The sequence below is a fragment of the Catharus ustulatus genome, chromosome 2 (assembly GCF_009819885.2).
Source record: "Catharus ustulatus isolate bCatUst1 chromosome 2, bCatUst1.pri.v2, whole genome shotgun sequence".
NCBI classification, from domain to species: domain Eukaryota; kingdom Metazoa; phylum Chordata; class Aves; order Passeriformes; family Turdidae; genus Catharus; species Catharus ustulatus.
In genome coordinates this window covers 82,419,843-82,441,634 of record NC_046222.1, presented here as the reverse complement: position 1 = coordinate 82,441,634, position 21,792 = coordinate 82,419,843, and the positions used below count along the sequence as shown (strand labels likewise).

Genomic DNA, 21,792 nt, shown 5'->3' with positions numbered 1-21,792 from the left:
TTAAAAAAATGGATAATCTGTATACTGAGAGCTGTTTCAAATTCCTGTCAGTTTTCAGCAGCCTGTAGTCAATTGGACCAAAGATGCAAATAGATTCTTCTAAATGTTGAAGAGCATAGTCCTTTCATTGGATGCCAAGCTGAAAGTGGGATTTTGACAATATGCAGAGCAGCTGCATTTTTATTTTAAGTATCAATGTATTTTTTAATGTTTTTTTTTCTTTATACCCTTGATACAATACTTTATATTGACATTTGCTGAGGAACAATTGAACTTTCATTTTCACAACTCTGGTTGTCTGTGTTCTCTATTCAGCATTTTCTTTCTGAGCTGTACTTTATCTATTCAGAGCTACTTCTCCATTGTTTCACTGATAAAATTTAGAATACTAGACATTTTATCATTTATTGTAACAGATTTGCTTAAATTAGTCTGTTTAATAATAAGCACTGTGGAAATGTTAATTAGTTGATATACAATAGTACAATAATGAATGGTTGGATGAAATTGTTGAATCATAATGTAGAAGTAGAAAATACCTTCTAGATAATGCAGCATAAATTGCTCCTTGAAGTGTACTTTTTTAGTGTGCTGTGTATTTTTTATCAAATGTGGGCACTGCTGATTTTTTTTTGCCTTAGTGTGTCTGACTGAAAGTTTCTCCTTGCACTTTGATGCAGTTTCCTGTGCTGAATTTCATTTCAGCAGTCATTGCTGCATGCACACGAGTCTCAGGCAGTGGGTAATTGCCCTCTGGTGTCTGTACGTATACTCATGACATTTTTTTTCATCTTTCTTCCTCCTTTCTGCACCCCAATCACTTCACCAAGCCCTATTATACATGTTTAATCCTCATAAATCCTTCCCCATCGAATCAGTATCTCCAACCCATATTAATTTTGTACTGCACTCCTCTAAACTTTTTCCAGTGTGCTGAGTGTTGGGTTTTTTTGGTTGGGGCTTTTTTTTTGGGGTTTTTTCTTTTTTTTTGAAATGTAGGGATTAGAACAGAATGCAGGAAATAACAAATTGTACCAGAGCAGATCTGTAGATAGTTACACCCTTTGTCTTCTCTGATACAGTTGATTGCTGTATACTGTTTTTCTCTAAGAATCCTTTACCTGAATATATTTTTAAAAAATTAAAAGGGAAGAAATATTTGTAGATCTTAGCCTCTTGTCATTAAAGTTATCAATCTTATATTTTTCATTGTCTCTTTTTTCTGAAAGCTTTATTTTTTTTTACACTGTGTATGTCTTCCAGTTTTTCTTTGGGAACAAAGAGAACCCTGAATCTCCATGATTTTATTATTTTCTGTTTCTTGTGTTTGAAAAGGAATTTCAGCTTGATGTCATGGCTTTGTAGTTTCAATACTTGTTGAAGATGTCTGAAGTATGGATACAGTTTATAATGGTGCTACTTTAAAGTTCTTTACCTTAACCATAACTAACCAAAATCAGTCTCAATTATTTGAATTGTGAATACATTGTTCCCAGAGTGCTTTAATGGAAGTCCTTTTTGGGGTTGAGTAGTAGATGCATGCCTGAAATAATTTGCCTAACATCACCCAGCAAACCAGGTTTAGTATAAAAATCAACAACCTTGAATCACATTATTGTATGCATTGAGCCACTTTATCTTGTTTACACAATAAGACACCACACTTTAAGGGCAAATCATTCACCTTTGAATATGATCCAAGAAATTGTCATGTATACAAATGTCACCTGAATCCAAACTGATTTAAGGGGAGAGGATTTTTCCTCTTGGAAGAATGTTAATTACAAAGAAGTTTTATTTGGTGCATGTTCTACAGTAAATGCTGTGATGCTGTAAAAATGTTGCTCAACATATTAATTTATCCTGAAAAGCTCACAGTTTAATTGTATGGGCTTGGCTTGCTCTGTAGGTTGGAATCGTGGGAAGAACCGGAGCTGGGAAGAGCTCTCTGATAGCAGCCCTCTTTCGCTTGGCAGAACCTGAAGGAAGGATTTGGATTGATAAGTACTTGACATCAGAGCTGGGACTCCATGACCTGCGGAAGAAAATTTCAATTATACCTCAAGTAAGAGAGTGACTCTTTTGCCAGGGATGTTTTGAATATAACACTGTAGTGTTTAAAGTGCTTTGCTGGGATATGTTCCCCCTGCACCTCTGTATGCAGTAGGCTCAGGAACTGTAGCAAGGTGTTATTCTTACTTGAGTAAGGCCTTGATTATTTTAAGATAAACAGAATCAATTTTGGGGACTGGAGCCTTTTTTTCCTAGTTTTGTACCGTGTCTGTTCCTTTGGAATATCTGTGTGTTAGCTGCATGCTGTCCTCTTATAGTCTGGGGAAAAGCAGAGAAAATCTGGTAAGTATATACCAATCTTCAGCAGTCCTTTGAAGTCACTTGGTCCTTTGGCAGCAGTTCCTGCCTCATGCATTACCTGAAGCTTCCTCAGTAAGGAAGGGACTTTGAATGACCACTTTCACCTCTCTAGTCACCTATGACTAGTGCTAGGTTTAGAAAGAGCAAATATGCCACCTAGAAGTGAGCTTTTACATTATTTGCAGAAGGTTGGACAGGAGAAGACCAGGGAACAGACTAAAGAGTAGGTCATTATGACCCATAAAAAATAAAACTTGATAAATTTTAGAAGCTGAATGCAAGAAAGGCTGCAGTACAGGGAAAAAAAACCGGTAAGGCAGTGTTGGAAATGGCCTCATCTCTCATGCTGGAGTAGAAGAAAGGCTGTTCAAAGAAATCCAGTAGGTCACAGGTCTTCTCTCTTAGAGTTTTACTTTCATGAGACATTGAATCAGAGAAGGGTTATGTATAACCTTAAAACGTAGAAGGCAAAATTTGTGCATATTGCAGTTTCATGAGAGGTCTCGTCTGTTCTGTGGACATTTGCTCTCCAGTGAAGAGGGAGGAAGAGTGAAAAGCTCATATGCTGCAAATGTGAACTCATATTTTGGAAAGTAGTTCATCTGTGTTCTAGCAGGTAGAGTGAAGAGTGGACTGTAAAGCAGAGGAATTTTTTGCCATGTTTAGCATTATTTCTCAGATCTATTTTATAACAGAATCTGTATTGAGTTATATCTGAACGTATGCTAGTCTGTTAGCAGGGTGGCAATCAGAGTGTGTTTCTTTAAGCAGAGAATCTAATACAAATAGTAATGAGGCTTTTTTTTTTTTTTTAAGAATAGGAATCACAAAGAAGCAGGTATGCTATTGAAAAAAAAATTTAAAAATAGGTACTTCCCCAGCAATTGGATTGTTGCCTAATGCAGGATGTCTTTTGTTTCTGCATGCTGCAGGCTTTGTTATTGCAGCACTCACTGGAGCTAGTCATCTTTTGTATGTAAAGAGACCTTTAGATGGATTTAAATTCAATTTTTTTGTTTGTGTGTAGTGTTCCTTTCTTGTGAAAGTAGATGATCATCAGTTCATTCAAGGTCTACAGCTTTTTGAAAGCCTTGCCCCTAGCAATTGTGGGTGATTTTTACATTTTGAAGAATTCAGCCCAGTTGAATGAAACAGATACTGAGACAGGAAAACTGCAGGTCAAAAACATGTTGAATGATACAGATGCTCAAAGTTTACTGCATTGAATTATACATGTGAGGTTTTTTCATACACATGTCTATTGACATAGTTTTACAACTGTTTTAATCCAGTGGAATTCTGATTTTTGTCAAGTTTCTATAAGATTTGCATTATAGTCTCAAAAACTATCAAGTGGTGATAAGAAGAAGAGGAGGAGGGAGGGTTTTAAATCAAGTTTCTGCTGTTGTAAACTGTATTATAGGCATTGTCTTGTACTGTGCTAATAGTAGTGTTAATAATAGGAGTAGCAGTGTAACATCAGGTAGTTATTTTGCAGCAAATATCTTCATAATTATGTGGGCAGCTGAAAAACCAGAGAGAGAGATGCTTATTAGAATTGCAACATAAAACATGCTAAACAGAACCATTCCTAGAGAGTGATGAGGCAAGACTGAAGTTTTCTTGTGTGTGAGTTTAAATACCTACCTGGAGAAATAAAAATGTGCTTAGGCTTCTAATTGCTTGCTTGGATGGAGCTGTGTAAAGGTTGTGTTTGTAAATCTTTTCTATGCAAATGTTGTCTGCCTCTCTGACTGCAAGCATTTTTACAACAATTATTTACAGGTTAGTCTTATTGCTTTCCTCTCATAAACCAGACTGTTTTAAATAATAATCTGTGTCAGAAATGGTAATTAAAAAATATCCTTATCTTCTCTTGCAGTGCATGTCTGTTGTTAGGACTTTTATAATAGTTATGAACACTTTATGGGTTCAGCCTCTTCTCTTGCCAACCTATAAAAATGGATTGAAAAGGAAAATAAATGTAACAATACCTTCAAAATATGCCAAATGTTGTATTAAAATGTGTATTGTTAAACAAATTAGTTTCTAGGTGTTTTTGAAGAAAACTGTTTTTTGGCCTGGAAATGTTTTGTGTTAAACCCTTTTGCTCATTCAACAGGTTTTTAATGATACTGCTGTTGCAGCAGATACTTTCAAATAATTGACATGTTGCATCAAGAAGTGTGTATCTTCTTTTGTATTGCTTATGGCATGTTCTGTCTTTTTAAATTCTTTTATAGCACTCAGATGGTTTAGAAATTAAAAGACAATAAAAGGGTTAAGGTCTGAGTTTTCTTCTGGTTTGCTGCAGCCCTTTGGAGCTGGGCATCACTAAGGGTAGATGGAAAGAAAGTCATGACAGGTTAATCTCAGAGTAAGCTGAAGTTACCCAGTGTAAGTTAGATTTTATTTCCTAGTAGAGAAAGGAAGAAAAAGAGGAACATATTTTGCCTAAAATTTCCCCAATTTAAAAAAGACTGACAACATGATGAATGGTCTCCATTTGTGATTAGCACTGTTGCAACTTTTGACTTGTTTTTGTCTTTATGTGTGGTATTGAGATTAGTTTAGCCCTAAAGTCTTGTCAGCGCATGACTCTCAGGTCTGGCAACTTATTACTGAGTACTGATCTGTTGCTTAAGGAATTATGAACCAAAAGTCCTCTTCCACTTCTTAAATACTACATATTTCAGTGTGATTTGATTTGTGCCAGTTTGATTAATTATCTCCCACTGGGAATTAATTGCTCCGACTGGGAACTGAAGTAGGAGAAAACTTGCTTCGACCACATTAAACCCGCATTTGTACCTGAATGGGAGAAGGTACTGATTTGACTCCCTGGTGTATTTTGAGTGAGAGCTTTGTCCAGCAGTGCTCCAGTTCTAAGTAAGTTTGCTTTGGTGCTGTGGCAGTATAGATAAACTTCAGTGTATTTAGGTTTTAAATGGTGAAAGCTGTTCCTGCTTTGCCCTGATGGTAAATTGTAAGGGCTTTTATGGTACGAAATGAAAAAAAAAATAAACCCACAGCCAAACACAGAAGGAAAACCAGAAAGGCATTGTGAGCTCTTTGATTTCTCTCTGGTTTATGTACTTCAAAAACAGGTTTTCAAAACTGCCCAAAAGTAATTTAGGAGTGTGAGCTCATTGACAGTGCTAGTGGTTGGTTTTCATTAACAATACCATGAGGATAGCAACGATTTCGTGTAAGTATATATATATAGCTTGTGGCAGCAGAACAGTGGCATGTAAATGCCCATTTAAGTACTGACATAACTGTGTACAGCAATTTGCAAACAGACCTGTCCTGTTTGGTAAATTATCTTCATACATAGTAGTTGAACACTTGCCTCCCCCCCCCCACATCCCCTTTATGCATGCAGTTGTAATATACACCTTTCCATTTCAAAAATGATAGCTTATTGTTGTATATTTCTGTGCTTTTGTTGATATAGGTTAGCTGTGATTATCATTAAACTATCTATTGCATTATAAAACCTGTATTTATAATGGAATGCTGTTTTTACTGGGTTTCAGGAGCCTGTTTTATTCACTGGAACTATGAGGAAAAACTTGGATCCTTTCAATGAATACACCGATGAAGAGCTGTGGAACGCCTTGGAAGAGGTGACTTACTAAATCTAATAATGTACATGTGGTATTGAAAATCCACATAATGATAACATTGCAGTGCTTGTGTGTGTTAGGTTTTAGATGTTTTAATTGGGTTTGATAAAGGTTTAGCCATTGATAGAAAAAGGTGGACTATCATATGTGCATTTGTGTATGTGTGTGTGCATGTGTGTGCAGATGTGTATATTGTTACATAAGTCTTTTATGAAAAAATTATCCTTTGGGATGATGCCTTGGTTATATTTTGATTCATATCTTGGTTTTAATGAACATTAATAGATTCTTAACAATGTGCTTTAATGTTTTTAGAATTCTAATAACTGACACACTCTGTAATCCAACTTGGCACTTACTCATTTTGTGTCAATATAAAAGGCAAACCTTGCATACTTATTGTTGTGTCATCAGACACACAATAGTTGTTTTAAAAGAGAGTTACTCATCCTACTGTATGTTGACATGTCAACAGGTGCAACTGAAGGAGGTTGTGGAAGATCTACCCAACAAAATGGAGACACAGCTGGCAGAATCTGGATCTAATTTTAGTGTTGGTCAGAGACAGCTGGTGTGTCTTGCCAGAGCAGTTCTAAAAAAAAATCGTATTCTTATCATTGATGAAGCAACAGCAAATGTGGACCCAAGGTAAAAACAAAATCTGTCATATTAAAATGAGCTGGTTTCTCTTATAATATGTTCATCTCTGCTGTAGAGATTAATTTAAATGCTTTATATTTCATTTAGTTTGTATTGCTGTTTTATGTTTTTGATGATACCATCATTTTTGTCTATTCAAAATGGGGTGATTGAGCTTTGGCTATGAAGCAGATGATATAAACTAAGCACTCAAAAGATCCCTAATTTCAGTGCATTCCACAGAGTAGGGAAATTAATATTCAAAGTTTATTTTTCCTGCAGCCGTAGATTAGAAGACAAGAATGTTCTTGAAAATGCATCTCTGTAACATCAGAATAGCCATGAAACAAGTTGAGTTCTGTTGACTTCTGGAAGAAATTTTTTGGAAATAAGTAAATACAAAAGATTTAATTCATCTCATTCCCAAAACCCCCTGAAACTAGAAGGGTGAAAAATGGCTATAAGCAAAACCAAATACATCTGGTTATGAGATGCTGTCCTTTCACATAGCTGAGATGCTGGTGTGGTGAGTTAGAGGTAAAGTAGGGGCACAAAATAAGCTGTCCTAAACACCACAGGAATTGCAAAACAGATTTTGAGATGTTTAAATCTACAAGATGGACTCACTTATTCATTATTCTGTCTTGTATAACTCAGGTCAGCAGAACTTTCCTGAATTCATTTCTGTTTGAACTAGAGTGTACTTCTAGAAGAACATCCAACCTCAATAGCAAAAAAAAATCAATGACAACCCCTGTTAAATTGTTCCAATAGCTTAGTACCCCCACTGTTAATTTTTGAAACATTTGAAGCGCTGGTGGAAATATTTTGGAAACAATACTGCAAACGTACTGCATCAATTAGTCTGAGCTGAATATATAGTTCCAACAAACTATGGCTTGAGGGAGAACTCAAAGTCCAAAGAGGACAATAACACAGCAAGTTCCTCAGACAGATGCATTAAGGATTTTGTATGTCATCTGGGCGTGACTCATTTTTCTAACATCTTCTTGGGGGAGAAGTGGTGCCACTGGGGTAGCTTTACAGTTCAGCTGACAGTGTATTTCTAAAACCTTTAGAGAAGTGCATTCCCTTCTCAGAGGTTCTCTTTTTTTATTTTTTTTTCTTTTTTTACTCTTAGTTTATTTTTGGCTGAGCTCTCATAGATTAACTGTGATTAATCATAGGTGTGGAAATTTAATTCCATCTTACTCATCCTCTCTGTTTTGGCATCTCACATGTGTGTTCTCAACTTACACTATCCATTTAATTGATCTTGATTAACGTGTGCTGCAATATATATTACAATAAGGTAAATGTTTGTTTGTATCAACTCTAGGCATAACAATACAAATAATAACTTGGAACTTCTTCTTTGAATTCAGTTTGCATTACAGTTATTATTACCTTTTCCTTAATGTGTTGGTATAACTAGAGCCAAGTATTTTTTAGCTGTGTGATCTGATAGGATGATCATCAGGTGTGGGTTGCTTAACTGAGCAGTTAGGGAGGCATTTTTGGCATGTAGGGAAAACCTCCTCTTCTGCTGCACAACCCCCATACCTGGCACCCTTGTCTCTCACCTGGCGGCAAGCACACATCGTATCGAGCACCTGAGATGGGAGACCATGGCGAGCTGCTGCCTTTTCTTTTCTTTTGTTTGTTTTTTTGGCTTTTGATCTCTTTCCCTCAGCAGCCTCAACTGCTGCTGCCACCATGTCGCTTCTGCCTGGAGTGAGAGAGCAGGGGTTAGGGGTGGCAGGAAGAGAAGGAAGGATGCAGTGATGTGAGACAGTGGATGCAGGGTGAGAGGTGGGCACTGTACCTTCCCCAGGGGACTGAGGGGACTCCCCACCACATTTCAGCTCAGCTAGGCCATTCTTATCTGCTACTGGGAATGAAGGGAAGGAATTTGAAGTTCATCCTCCTCCTTCCTTCCCATATGTTCTGTCTCCCACGTGTACCCTTACTTCTCCCCTTGCTCCTCATAGATGCCACCTGCTCTGCATGTGGCAGAGGTGTGAGTGTTTTTGTGGTGGGGGAGGAGGAGCTTGCCATAAAGAAGGTTGCCCTAAGTCGGACTACCTGCATGATTTATGTGATGACTGACAGATTTAATTTGATTTTATCGTTTTGCTCCATTCTCACCCTGGAGAATAGAGTCTGGTTGTAAAGCAGTTGAACTGTTCTGGAAAGCTGTGTGAAATCTGGAGCAGAAGAGCTGAAAATCTACACGTCGTTGCTTTGGTGATAATAGAAACAAAATCATCAGTAACTGAGACTTTTTAAAAATACTGACTTTATCTTAATTTACTAAGCTTTCTGCTCACTGACTACAGTAGTGTGTGTTAAATCTTATTTTTTCTTATAGAGGACAAAACTTTTGGCGAGCAAACCACTGCCACCTTCTTACACTGGTTGTTCATTGAGTCTGGTAAAAACAGCCATTGCACATAATTCAGTTGATTAACCATCTTAACCTTGTAAGGTGTAATCTTTTATTACATCTAAGGTGTAACCTTTTATTACATCTAACTGCTATCTGTAACTCTTTCTCTTTGGGAGAAATTATCTAAGCCTCTCAGGAATTGTGTAGTGTGAGATATGTTTTTGGGACAATCCCAGGAGAACATTAGACAGAAGATAATGACTTACCCAGTTTTTCTTTCAGTGCTTGGTTGCTTCTCATTCAGATCAGTATTTATTCTTCCTCTTTAGATAGTTTTCTTTTTACAGTCAACTAATTCAGGTTACACCAGATCTTGGTTGCTGGGAAACTTGGTGTTAGATCCTCAACCTGTGGTGCCTGTGGGACAGCTATACCACCATTTTGTACTTTCTTATTGTATTGTTCCTTGCAGCAGGGAGTAGTGTGGTTCCCATTTTTATAATCAGATTAGGTTTGAGTTTTTGTCATCCAGCAGACCTGGTTTTGGTATTCAGGTTGCATCTTTGGTTCCTAATGAGCCTGAAAGATGATGGGGTTTGATCACTGAAGTGGGTGATGAAATCACTTGGCACTTGCCTAGACACTTGCTCAGTGTGGGTAGACACCACTAAGAGTCCATTTATGCCCTGAAGAGGGGACAGAAATAATGCTTCCTTTGGTACTTTTCTAGCTTTAACTGGTATGTGATTAAGTCTCTACACTCTGTCAGCATGTAATTCTGTATACAAATGCTTTTCTTGGTCTTTTTAGATTTTCTTGCTTTCCCTAGCTTCCTCCTGAGATTCTCCTGGAGGTTACTGATGGTGCTTTTGTCTACTGTCCCAAAAACCATGCTCCAAGAACTGCCACGAACCCTGGAGAGGATCTAGGCAAGTGTCAGTCAGCGGACACGTCTGCATGAGATCTCGTACTGTGATAGTTGAAGATGGAGCTATTAAGTCTGTTCCTGATTACTCTGTAGTCTCATTTTAAAACATCTGTCACGCCCACAATATGGACAGCAGTTTCTTGTTAGTGATAATCTTGTGTTCAAGAAATACCTGTTTAAGATAATAGTTTGATAGTATCTCTCTAAGAATGAGAGGTTTTTTCCTTGTAAATGTAGGAAGTGGTAGTGCTATAAAGAAGACATGTAATAAAAGAAGATAGAATAAATGAATGCAGAGGACAATGATGTTCAAGGCTGAGTCATTCTCTGAAAACAGTAGGAATAATTTGAGTTACAATTAATTTTAAGCCCTTTATAAAGTTGTTATCTAAGTTCCTGAGCCAGCTATGATTCTCGTGTTCTACAGTAGCTTTGCAGTAAACGTCACTTTGAGCTTGACTGTTAGGAAGGAAAAAGGTTTTCTTTACACAATTCTAGGGAGTATTGAATATTGAATATTTTGTTTCTGTTTTGCTATTTCAACCACTGCAGAGAACACATCCTGCTATCTCTAAGGCTCTCCCGTAGTGAGTGTTTTCTTGGGTGTCCCTGCTTTTTTTTCCTTTGAAGGTAAGAGTAGTCAGGTTATTGAGGCTGAGAAGAGAGCAAACAAATATGCATGCATTAACACTGGGGTGAAAGGACTGGTATCGCTGTGTTGTGGAACATGATGAACAACTTCCTTTTCTTAAGGAGATAACAGAACTAAAGAGCTTGGCCCTGTCCTGACTTCTCCTGTCTCTTTTCCTGATTGCTTACTGGCATTTGTTCAAAAGGAGTTGAGGAGCACCTGCTTCCCACTTTGTTTTTGAGCTTCTTTTAGGAAGTAGGAGCAGAAGGATCAAGCCTCTCAGACTGTGGTTCAGAACTCAGTTCTCTTAAGCTCATGACAGAACTTAAATGTTTCTGTCCCCAGATGAAGGTAACAGCTAGAAAGCATGGAATTCTTACTTAACTCTTTGTCTTCCTTCTCTGTGATGATTCTTCCTGTCATCAGCAAGGATCTGTCTTCTCTTTTGTCATGCTGATTGCTTCAACTTGTAACAGAAGCTCTGCTGGTCCTGTCCTTCATAGCATGAGCTTGTACTTTCTACTGTGGAAACTTAATAGTTACTTCATTCCTCTAAGTCATCCTCTTCTTCCAAAGTTGTCTGTCCACTTTTTATTGCTGGTGTCTCCTGGCATGATGACATCAGAACAATTCTCTTTGTGTAATTCATGAAGTGATACCAGATATTCATCATGTGCAGACAGATTCAGTGTGGAGTACTACTTCTGTTTAAAAAAATACTACTTAATCAGAGGAAGATATGTTTTATGAATCTTTTATGCATTTTATTTTATTTTCCCATTACTTTTTAAAAATTGAGAATTAAGGCTTTGCAAGCAACTGATTGCAGCCGTGTCTGCCTAAATATTCTAGTTTATTCAGACATCTCCTTTGTCTTTTTTTTAACCTAATCTGCATCGTTTTATTATTCTCCAGTCATCATATATACAAAATACAAATTCATGTTTTAATAGAAATCCTGGAAATGAGGCCCATGCCTTCAAGTGCCTGACTTCTAGACTGGAGCTTCCTTGGTTTAACTAATGCCAGTATATTTTGAGTTATTTGTGTCATCCTTCTGTCTTGGATGAGGATTTTGGTTTCTGTTCCTTTTTCTCCATAGTTGCCATTTATCTTTTGGGGCTTTTTTGAAGGCTGGTGGGCAATATGTGAGCACTCACAAGGCCTGGCTGGTAGGAGCCAAGGCTACCTGTACAGTGTGGGCTGTCAGGTGCCTCTAGAGGGCATTCATCACCGGATGGCTGCCTAATCCAGGTTCTCAGATGCACCTTCCAGCCATGCCTCTTCCCTCTCACTGACTGTAGAGGACTGTGGAGATCTCCACATACAAGCCTGACTGGTGTCCTCTAAGTTAGATGGTGTCAATGCTTCTCTTGTGCAGTTAGTTACTTCAATAAACTCCAGTTTGTATTGCCTGATTTTTGCTTTAATGCTCGTTTATATGGGTAAAGAACATTCTAGTGTCTTAACTGCTTATCAGTATAATTTTATTTCCTTTTCACAGCTCTCAACTTTATTTGTGATGGTTTTCACTTCAGCCCTGTACTTCAGAGTCTGTGCTCTAGCTTAGTTTTCATTCTTTACAAGTCTTATATTTCCTTCTACTGTCCTTTTCTTAGGTGGTTAATTCATGCAGTAGGCTCACTCTTTAAATCTTCTATCTCTTTCTTTGGGTTGTGTGTTCCAGTTAGTGCTTTTGATTTATAGAGTATGCCAAGTTTTGGGTTTTTTCACTATTCAAGTTCTTGAGCTCTGATTCATCTTCTGCATTTGAAATCAAGAACCTTAGTTCTAGGCTGTCTTGTGTTTGTTCTTCAGATGATTTGCGATGAAGGAACTTTCGCCAACTTTTCTTCACTGCTTGCACAAACTAAATCTTGAAAGAGAATAGCAATGCTTTTTGGTGTAGAAATCAGTAGAACTGTCTGAATTTCCCTTTTCTGTAATCGAAGTCTGAGAAATTAGTCTCCTGAAATGAAGCCTATTGCTCTACTTAAAGGAAGAAATCCTTTCCTCATCAGATATGGAAGGGTAGATTTTGGAGTATGTTTCACTATGCACCTCCAAGTCATCTGGTATAACAAGAGGAAGAAGCGCTGTAATAACTTTCTAAGCATATTTCCTTCTATCCAGTCCTGTTTGATGAAGCCATAAAACCTGCCTGCCATTCAGTTATCCATGCAAACATCTTATTTTTGTCTGCATTGCTCTTGCTGTGTTTCAGAACAGATGAGTTCATTCAAAAGACGATCCGTAAAACCTTCGCTCACTGCACAGTGCTGACCATTGCACACCGCTTGAACACCATTATTGACAGTGACAGGATTATGGTAAGACAGTTAACTGCTTCACTTTCTTTTTAATTTCCTGAAGTATAATGTTACTGATTTGTCTTGATTTTGATCCAAAAGTGGGTAGGAGTGTAAGTTCATATGTTAGGCTTGTCCAAGTTAACCTCATTATCCTAGCTATTGTAACTCAAACTCGTAAAACTGTAGATGTAATGACCTGGAAGGAATTCTTGCTTTCTCTGGCCTTGTGCTCTCCATCCTGCAAGGCATGAACCCACTGCAGGTGAGATGCACCAGGAGACCTGAGCAAATAAGCTCTGCCAGTACAGGGAGCCTGTGAAGTCACACCTGTGAGGTTCTGGACAGAGTCAGCTGGGTTCTGTCAGTTGTATTGATGCAGTCTCGGTGGGCTGAGGGAGGCAGTGACAATAGCTGGTGTGGGATGTGTGAGGAGAAAGTGGTGGAGGTTCTGGAGCAGGAGACTTGGAGGTAAGGAGGCAGCAGCTGCCCTGGAGCAAAGGTAGTGATAGGAGAAGTAGGACTAGACTGGTGAGGTAGTGAACCTGGCCAGCTTTCCAAAGCAAGGCTGACACAGAGAAGATGAAGCACTATCAGTGCAGCAGCCTCTGCCATCTTTGCTCCAGTAGAAGACTGTTATACCCTATCTGCCACCTTGTCTGCCCCATGGTGCATTGCACATGCACAGAAATTAGGAAATACTTGCTGACCGTTTTCATAAAGGCAGTGGTGTTCCCTGGGCTCTCAGGAAATCCTGAGAGCAAACAAACCTGGTTTGTTTCCTGCATGATGTGCAGCCTGCAGTTTTACAGTTTTCTCTAATAAGAACCTGAGCCCTTTGCAAGCATCTTCACAGCTACTTAATGAAATAACTGGCACAGAGGGCAAACTGTGTTCATAAGTGGAACTTAAATTTATCTGGGCTTCAAGCAGAAATTAACCTTCACCTTTTCTTGGTAACCTTAAAAAATACCTCTCAACTTTTGTCTTATGGAAGTGAAACATGATAATTCTTTCCATGGGTTGTTTTGTTTTTTTTACTGGATGCTCAAAACATTTTAAAATCTTTGATTGAGTTACAATGGTTACCTGAAGTACACAAAATTAAACAATTCCATCTGCTGAGGTGAGTGGTGTTCTGAGGAGTAGAATAGGTTGTGAGCTCAGTGATTATAGTTTACTTACAAGGAGAGAAACCAGCAGAACTGCCATAAGTAGTCATGTAATTGCAAGCATTTAATGTATAATAAATAAATATTTTCTTCTCTAGTGAATACCTCCCCACAGGTCTAATGGATATGTTGGTGTTTTCTACAACTGAAATGAACAAAAGATTTGTGAGGAAACAACTGTGACCTAATTAATAGCTGTGTGTGTTTGTTAGCTGTCCAAAGGGATTTCTGTGGGTTTTGGTTCATTAAGTACCATTAACATGTTAGACATAGAGTGCTCTCTCCATGAAGATGTTTTCCTTGTTTTACCTTTAATGTCATGAAGTTGCAACGAAAACTAAATGTTTAATTTACTTTTTTTGCCAAAAATTGCTGGAGCAAAGCATAAAAATCACCCTTTTCCCCAAACTACGGATAATTGCCAAGTGCATAGCTACTCTATTACATTTTAAGTGTCTGTACATTATTCTTACCCTAATGTTGTTTCAATTTAGTCACTCTTAAGATTTCTAGTTTCCTAATTTTCTAAAAGGCTTTAATACTTTTGACCTCTTTAGAGTATTAAGAAAGAGATTTGCAAGAAGATGTGTCTCTGAGTCTGCAGTCAGTAGTAACTTTTAAATATTTTTCATCTTTTTGCATTGCACCATTTTGATCTTACAGATTCCTGTAAACTAGGGGAGAGAGGAAGGTGAGAAGCCTGATAAGAACAAGGAGGAAACTGACATGTAACCTTGTAACAATCCTGTTTTCTTGACATCCTTACTCAGTTATTGATCCTGTTTAGGGGTAAATCAGAATTACCATCTCATATTTAGAATGATCAGAGTTATTGCAGGTGTGCTTCTGTTACACCGAAATTACTTGGTTTATTTGGGTACGTAACTCCTAGAGGAAATAAAGCAGAATTTTGGAAGAAAAACATGTCAAAAATGCCAAGAATAAGAATATTCCTCTGGAAGACTTACTATTAATTAATAACGGCTATTAATAAAATAAACATTCATGGAAAATTAATTATTTACTTCAATATCACAAAAATTGAGAAGACTTAGCTAAAGAAGGTTTTTCGTGTGTTCTATAATTTGGTTAGTCAATGATATGTTTTAGTAATTCACAAATTTAACTTGATGCAGTTTCTTTTTCAAGAGTCAGAAGTACACAAAGAAAGTGCAATGTTATTTATTTACCTGGTATTATTAAAAATCCTGGTTTTGTTTTTCCTTTAATTGAGAACTCTAGGTGCAATAATGCTTTATTTATAAGCCAACTCAAATCTCTGTTGCATGCTATCATGACAAGATTTTTAAAAAGTGGAGGAAGATGAACAAAGATAGAACCTGGCAGTCAAAATATTAACCACTGTCTTTTGACAAGTAATGAGAATGTTATTTTTCAAACAATTTTTGAGCAAACTTGTTCAACTCTCTTAAATCAACCACTAATGTTCAAGCCCATTCCTGAACAAGTGGACATCACCTAGAGTTTTCCTTTCTTCCCATTGAGTCAGATTGAAAGGAACCTCCTTTTCAAAGCACTAATTTCACATCAGGTTGCTCAGGACTTTTTCCATTTGAGTCTTAAAAACTTTGAGAAATGGAAATTCCACAGTCTCTGGGCTACCTGCTCCAATGCTTAATTATCTGCAGTAATTAAAAGATTGAAATCTTTTTTCTCCTTACATCCAGTGAAAGCCTTTCTTCCTTTTATGGCAATTGTTTCTTGTTTTCCCACTGTGTATCTCACTAAAGAACTTTCTGTCTTCTCAGTAACTTATTTGTCGATATGGGAAGGTTGCTGTGAAGTCCCCTGAAGCCATCAATTCTCCAGGGTGAACACGCCCTGTTCCATCAGCCTCTCTTCATAGGTGCTCCAGTTCACTGACCACCCTGGTAGCCCCATTTCAAGCTTGCTCAAATTTACCTTGCTTTTTCTTGTACTGGGGAGTCAAAACTGGTTATCATGTCTTGAGTGTGTTGGGCTGCAGTTTCCAGCTTGGCGTTGTCCATGAGTTTTGGATTAAATTCCATTTAATTACTGGTTTAAGCAGAATTTTCCAAAAAGAAACTGTTCAGCTTTAGGGTTAATCCAAACGTTAATAAAAAAAAATAGAAAATAATTTTGAGAAAGTCATGAGAAAATGTCAAGTTGAATGAGTATGGAAATAGGAACTGAACGTGAACTGTTGCATGTCTGCTCACACCCGTCGTAATAACCGGTTCTATTTTAGAAGAGAAGAAAAGCCTACTCAAGGAGGGAAAAAAGGAAGAACAGAATATATTTTATACAACTGTAGACAAATCTGGCCTCAGGAGTTGTTTTAATTCTCGTTTGTTCCATTCCCAAAACCATACCTCTGCTTTCATAATCCAGGTCACGCCTTAAGAGTATTTCCATTATATCTGTCTTAGTGATAAACACATTTTATCAGAACTTCAAACGCTTAAAATCATTGAGGGAAGAGCTGTATTGTGTAACGTGATACTCTCTAACCCAGTCGCCTCAATGAGTAATACTACATTGCACTTGCATAGGACCTTTCATCTGGAAATTGTAACGCTCTTTATAAACATTAATTAATTAAACTTCAAACACCTGGGTGAGATAGGGAAGTATCCATACAATCTTTGGAACCAAAGTTGGAAAGACTTGTTAAGTCAGCCCATCAAATAATACTACCATAAAATTATAATCCAGCGGTTTTCAAGCTCTTTTTTTTTTTTCTTCCTTCTGTGCTGCTCCAGCATCTAATAGGACACTTTTTCGTTCCTTTTCCTTCATTACTTTGGGAAGCCAAGTTGTAACTCTTCCCATCAGGTGCTAGCAGTACCCATTTTAGCTCTTTGGCACAGGCAGGCACTCTGCTTTCTGCCAGAAGGGGAGGGTAGGATGAAAACTGCAGTTACCTCTTTTGTCATGGCAAATCCTGGCAGAAGTTCAGCTGAGGCTTGCTTCACTGATCCCTCATTCCCTGTAGCTTCTCCACCACCTCAACAGCTGCTTCCCTGTTCTGTCCTCACTGTAGAGGGCAAAGGCCTTTTATGTAAACTACATCTGCATCTTTTGGCAGCCAATGGGCACCACTCCCAAAGCTTCTAGGGGGATCTTATAAAATCCCTGTCACCCATTCCTCTTTCTCCTCTCTGCTTCCTTCTTCAGGTAGAGAAATGCTTTTTAGAAACTCTCTTTTTACAGAGGGGAAAACAGAAGTGTACAGAAATTGAGGCTCACCCAGGGACATAGTGGTTCAGTAGCAAATAAAGTGTATGCATCTGGCAAGAACCTGATGGAGTTGTTTGCTGTATATAGTATGCCATGGCCTCTCCAGAGGGAAGCCACTGAGTCAAAACTTGTGCATTTTTCAATGGCAAGGATGTTTCTCCAGAGAGTTTTCATATCAGTGCAATACTTCTTTGAAATGGAAACTCTTTATGAAGCAGAACTTGATCTAGTAATTAAAAACTGTCATTCAAATAGGAAGTTTTTGATGAGAGAATCATGGGAAGAGATTTGATTTATTTATGGGAAAACCTGTTGTGGTTACATTCTGAAATGACTAGTATTCAGGGTAACAATACAATGCACTTCACAGCCAGACCTGAGTTGTTTTTTTTGGTCAATAGAAAATTACTTCCCACGTCTTTCTGATAAGCCTCCCTACTTCCCACGTCTTTCCGGTATGCCTCCCTCATTCGGTTATTCTCATTTTTCTGATGTTGTGTTTGCCACGGTGGAACATCTGGGCCTCATAAATCAGGAACTCTGTTTCCTGCACTGTAGGTGTCTAACATCAGCAGAGCAATCAGTCCACCGAGAGTAAGTATAAACATCTTGGAATCAAAGAGAGAGAGATCCGGGCAGCGTGGTGTGTGGTGAAAAGGGCGTCATCTACAGCTAGACAGAAAATGCCATGCAGCAGACGAGGTCTGAGCGCTTGTCTCTCTCTGGAGTTCTGATATCTGACCCAGTATTGCGCATTAATATCCTTTACCCATCCAGATGGAGATGGGACAGTGGTGATAGACATCTAAGTGAACATGATGGTGATGGCCATACTACCCTCCCTTACCGTGGAGATGACAGCATTCTTCCAGGAAGTGCTGAAGTCTGTGCTCTGTCTGAAGAGTTCTGGATGCAATACCATTGCCAGAACATCATGTTCTCTATGTACCCAAGGCAGTCAGGTTAAGCCCTCCCTTTTGAAGAATTGCATTGCCAGAAGTGCAAGAGTCATCAGAAAATAATAGAAGGGAGTCTGAATCTGCAGCCCAGTGAGAGGCAGAGCTCTTGTAGCAGTGGGGAAACCCCATCTGTCCTACTGATACCTTCTTGTGAGCTTTAACTGCGGTGGTCTAACTTCCGATGGAGAATGCAGGAAGCAGTGGTGGTACACTTCAGCTAGAAATACTGAGTTGAAATCAGAAAAGCTATGGTGTGTTAACTCTTCTTTAGGTGGCTTTCTTTTCCACTTATGTGTTCTACAGTGAATCTCAACATTCTGTTTAGGGACTATTATGTAAATACAAGAACAAAATGTGCAATCCTGATTGTAGAAGTTCTTTGTGAAATCTGTGTCTCACCATTGGTGGTGACTCTGATCTTCAGTGTGTCTGTGTCAAAGAGTTTCCTCTTTGGGTGGAGAGCTGCCCGCTGTCAGACACTGGCCCTTAAGTGCTCAGGATGTCTAAGAGAGGTCAGTTGATGAGACCATAAATATTTCTGGAGCCTCGGATGATAGAATATGAAAATTTTTGAAAATAATAATTAATTATGACTTCCTTCAAAATTCTAAAGCAGGACAACTGGATGGGTATAAAATGGGTATTTCTTTTCATTCTGTAATAGAAGGGTGGAAGGGGATTTGACCTTTTATTAGCCCAGTATCTGGAGTATTACTGGATATTATGCTTGTGCTATTGAAGTCTGTTCTGTTAAAGAATGTAAAAGGAGCTTAATGGATTATAGTAACTAGAATGGATGCCGAATTTTTGCAACTAAGCATCTAATTCTTCATAAAAACCTTAAAGTACCTTGTGGGTCTGAATCCAGTAATCCTCAGTAAAATTGTTAAATTCATACTGATGCACCTGCCTTCATTATTCAAAAGGAACAAACACTAATGAAAGTCCTTTTTTTGACTCAGCATCTGTCTTGAAAACATGGACTAAGGAATATTAGAACTAAATTCATTCTTGTTTTTATTCAACCTAAGAAAGATCCCCACTGAGTTCTGGGACTGAAGTCTCTTGAGTAAGGAAATGTGAAGACAAGAGCATGAAGGATACTCATAGAAGGGGATCTGCATGGAGAGCAGAGAGCCTGGAAACGATTAGGTTTCTCCTTTCTTTTGTTAACTCAAGACTTGCAGAGTTTCTGCAAGAGCTGAGCATTTAGCAAATGGTTTTTCAGAAATGGTCGGTTTAGTTTTGATTCTGAACAAAGGCAGTTTCCACTGTTCCCAGATCTTCTGAAACTGGATTGATGTTTACCAAACTAGAAGAGAAAACAAGATCCTTCCATTTTGTTTCTTGGAATTTATTGAATTCCACAAATACCAGCAATGAAGACATTGCTTTCAAAGCGGAGTAATATATTCATCTTTACCATTAAGAGAAGATTCTATATTGCTTTTTAGGCCTGGTTTTGCATAAGATACCGAGCTATGTACCATGGTCTTCTATCAGACTGAGTCTTGTCAGCTGAAATGGAGTGTCTGGGACAGTTGTGTATGTCACACCTGACCTCTAAAATCAAGTCAAAATCCCAAAGAGTTTGAAAATACACTAGAGTTCTTGATTCTCTTTGCCAGTTTTAAGTCACACTTCTCTAAAACATTGGCATCTTTAGTTCTTAAATGCTACTCCCATTTCAAGAGGGCTGCCCAACAAGATTCTTCTTTTGCCTAAATAAATCAGCTAATTATTGAGGCAGTACTTCAGCTGGAAGCATTCAAACGAAGAATTTGAATTTGAATTTCTGCAGGAAGTGAAGCCAATGTTTGATGAACCTTGATCTCTCATTCTGTCAGGCATTTGTGTGTGAATGTGTTTCCATCAATGTAAGAACAGGATGGTCATACCATGTTTCTTTAAAGACAGTGGTATGGAATCTAGACTGTACTAGAAATACTAACACATCTTTAAAGAATGATTTTTGCTTGCTCAGAAATACTGAATTACTGTTTAAAAGCAAATTAGCACAGGTCATGCTGGTGGTTGATGCCCTGAGCAGAGTTTCTGATAAGGTGAAACTCTGTGCATGGCAGCTGAGCCACAAGTTCATTGTCATCAGAAACTGATAAAACCAGGAGACATGCTCAGTCATCTGCAACAATATTCCTTACCCTCTTGAAAAGTATAATATCCTTGTAGCTTATCTGCCTTTCTGAGACCCTCGAAAGCCTTATTAAAGAGTGGGATTTCTAAAATGAAGTATATCTCATATCACTTCAGGGCCACATTTGAGCCGTTCTGCAATCCCAGTTGAGAAATGTGGCTTTACAGTGATGGAAGCAGTCATTAGTGATTGACCAAGGGAGAGTTTTGTCAGCACATACATGTTGTTAGGCTGTTGGTAAGCACTAGCATGAGGCCTCATACCCTCTGAAGCAAGGGTTGAACTTACATTGGTATATCAGATGTTTGGAGGTGAAGAAACTGCAATACAAGAGACGTTTGCACTGTGTGGTTGACATACTTCTTCAACAAGACACAGAAGGAGTTCATATCAAGTGATTATCAGTAGAATAAGTCTCACTACTACATATGTCATTGGTATTTTTTCACCACAACATCCCATCCAGCTTACCATGGCATGCCATCAGCTAGAGGAAAAGAAGGTAGATTTTTCTGATCTCTGTAAGAAGCCTAAAGAAAACCTGTGTGAACCAATTTACCAGGCAGTGCTGCATGCTCAATTTCCCTGAAGTTACAGCCAAAGAATAATTTCAGTTTAAAGAAATCCACTATTTCTGATTACAGAACAAGATGTCTAAAGTTACCTTTTCTGTGAAGCAGGGGATTAGGGGGTACCTGTCAAATCCCAATGACCAGTGGCAAGTCTGGCACTGTTACAGCAAAGTTAAACTCTGTTGGAGGCAAGTTATTGGGAAAATCTGAAAATAATAATTCAGACTCTAAGAAGGTAAATTCCCAGGTCTGCTCTACTCTGTTCATGTACATGATACATGAAATATACATTATTTGACACTAAATTTGTCTGGAGATACTGGTAGAATAATTTATATAGGAATCCTGAAGGAGCTTGGGGAATGCGCTGAATAAACCTGAAGGCTTAAAAAAAATCAAAACAAAAAAACCAAAAAATAACCAACCAAATCTCCACCACCAAAATTTTTTTTTAAAAAAGAGAGAAAACTTTCAAAAGAAAAGAAAAGGAAAAAAGCCCTTTTAAATTGTTTCTGAGTTACATTTTCAGCCTTTTCAATGTGCTTCAATGTTCACAAACATGTTCAGATAGGTTGATATTTATAAATAATTCTTCAGAGAAGTATGTGCATGTTTCTGATCTGTTTTGACAAACCATGATGAGACAGAAGAGACAGAACATGCTTGCATCTGAACTTAATGCCAACTGGAGTACAGGCTGTTGACTCTTTCCCACAAAGCTATGTATTGTCTTGGGTGAATATATTTCTTATAATATGATGTAACCAGAAGCATCTCCTGAATATTCTCCTCTTCCCAGGACTTTATTGAAGAT

The 21,792-nt window shown here is 38.1% G+C and overlaps 1 protein-coding gene across 1 annotated transcript in view; it reads left to right on the top strand.

Annotated features, from left to right (window-relative positions):
* The window catches only part of ABCC4 (ATP binding cassette subfamily C member 4), a 143,840-nt gene that overhangs the window by 109,510 nt on the left and 12,538 nt on the right, over positions 1–21,792 (top strand). The window contains exons 26-29 of the mRNA XM_033052429.1: positions 1,910–2,065; positions 5,913–6,002; positions 6,478–6,650; positions 12,814–12,919. Coding sequence (XP_032908320.1) covers positions 1,910–2,065; positions 5,913–6,002; positions 6,478–6,650; positions 12,814–12,919 — 525 coding nt within the window. The remainder of the gene's footprint in view (positions 1–1,909; positions 2,066–5,912; positions 6,003–6,477; positions 6,651–12,813; positions 12,920–21,792) is intronic.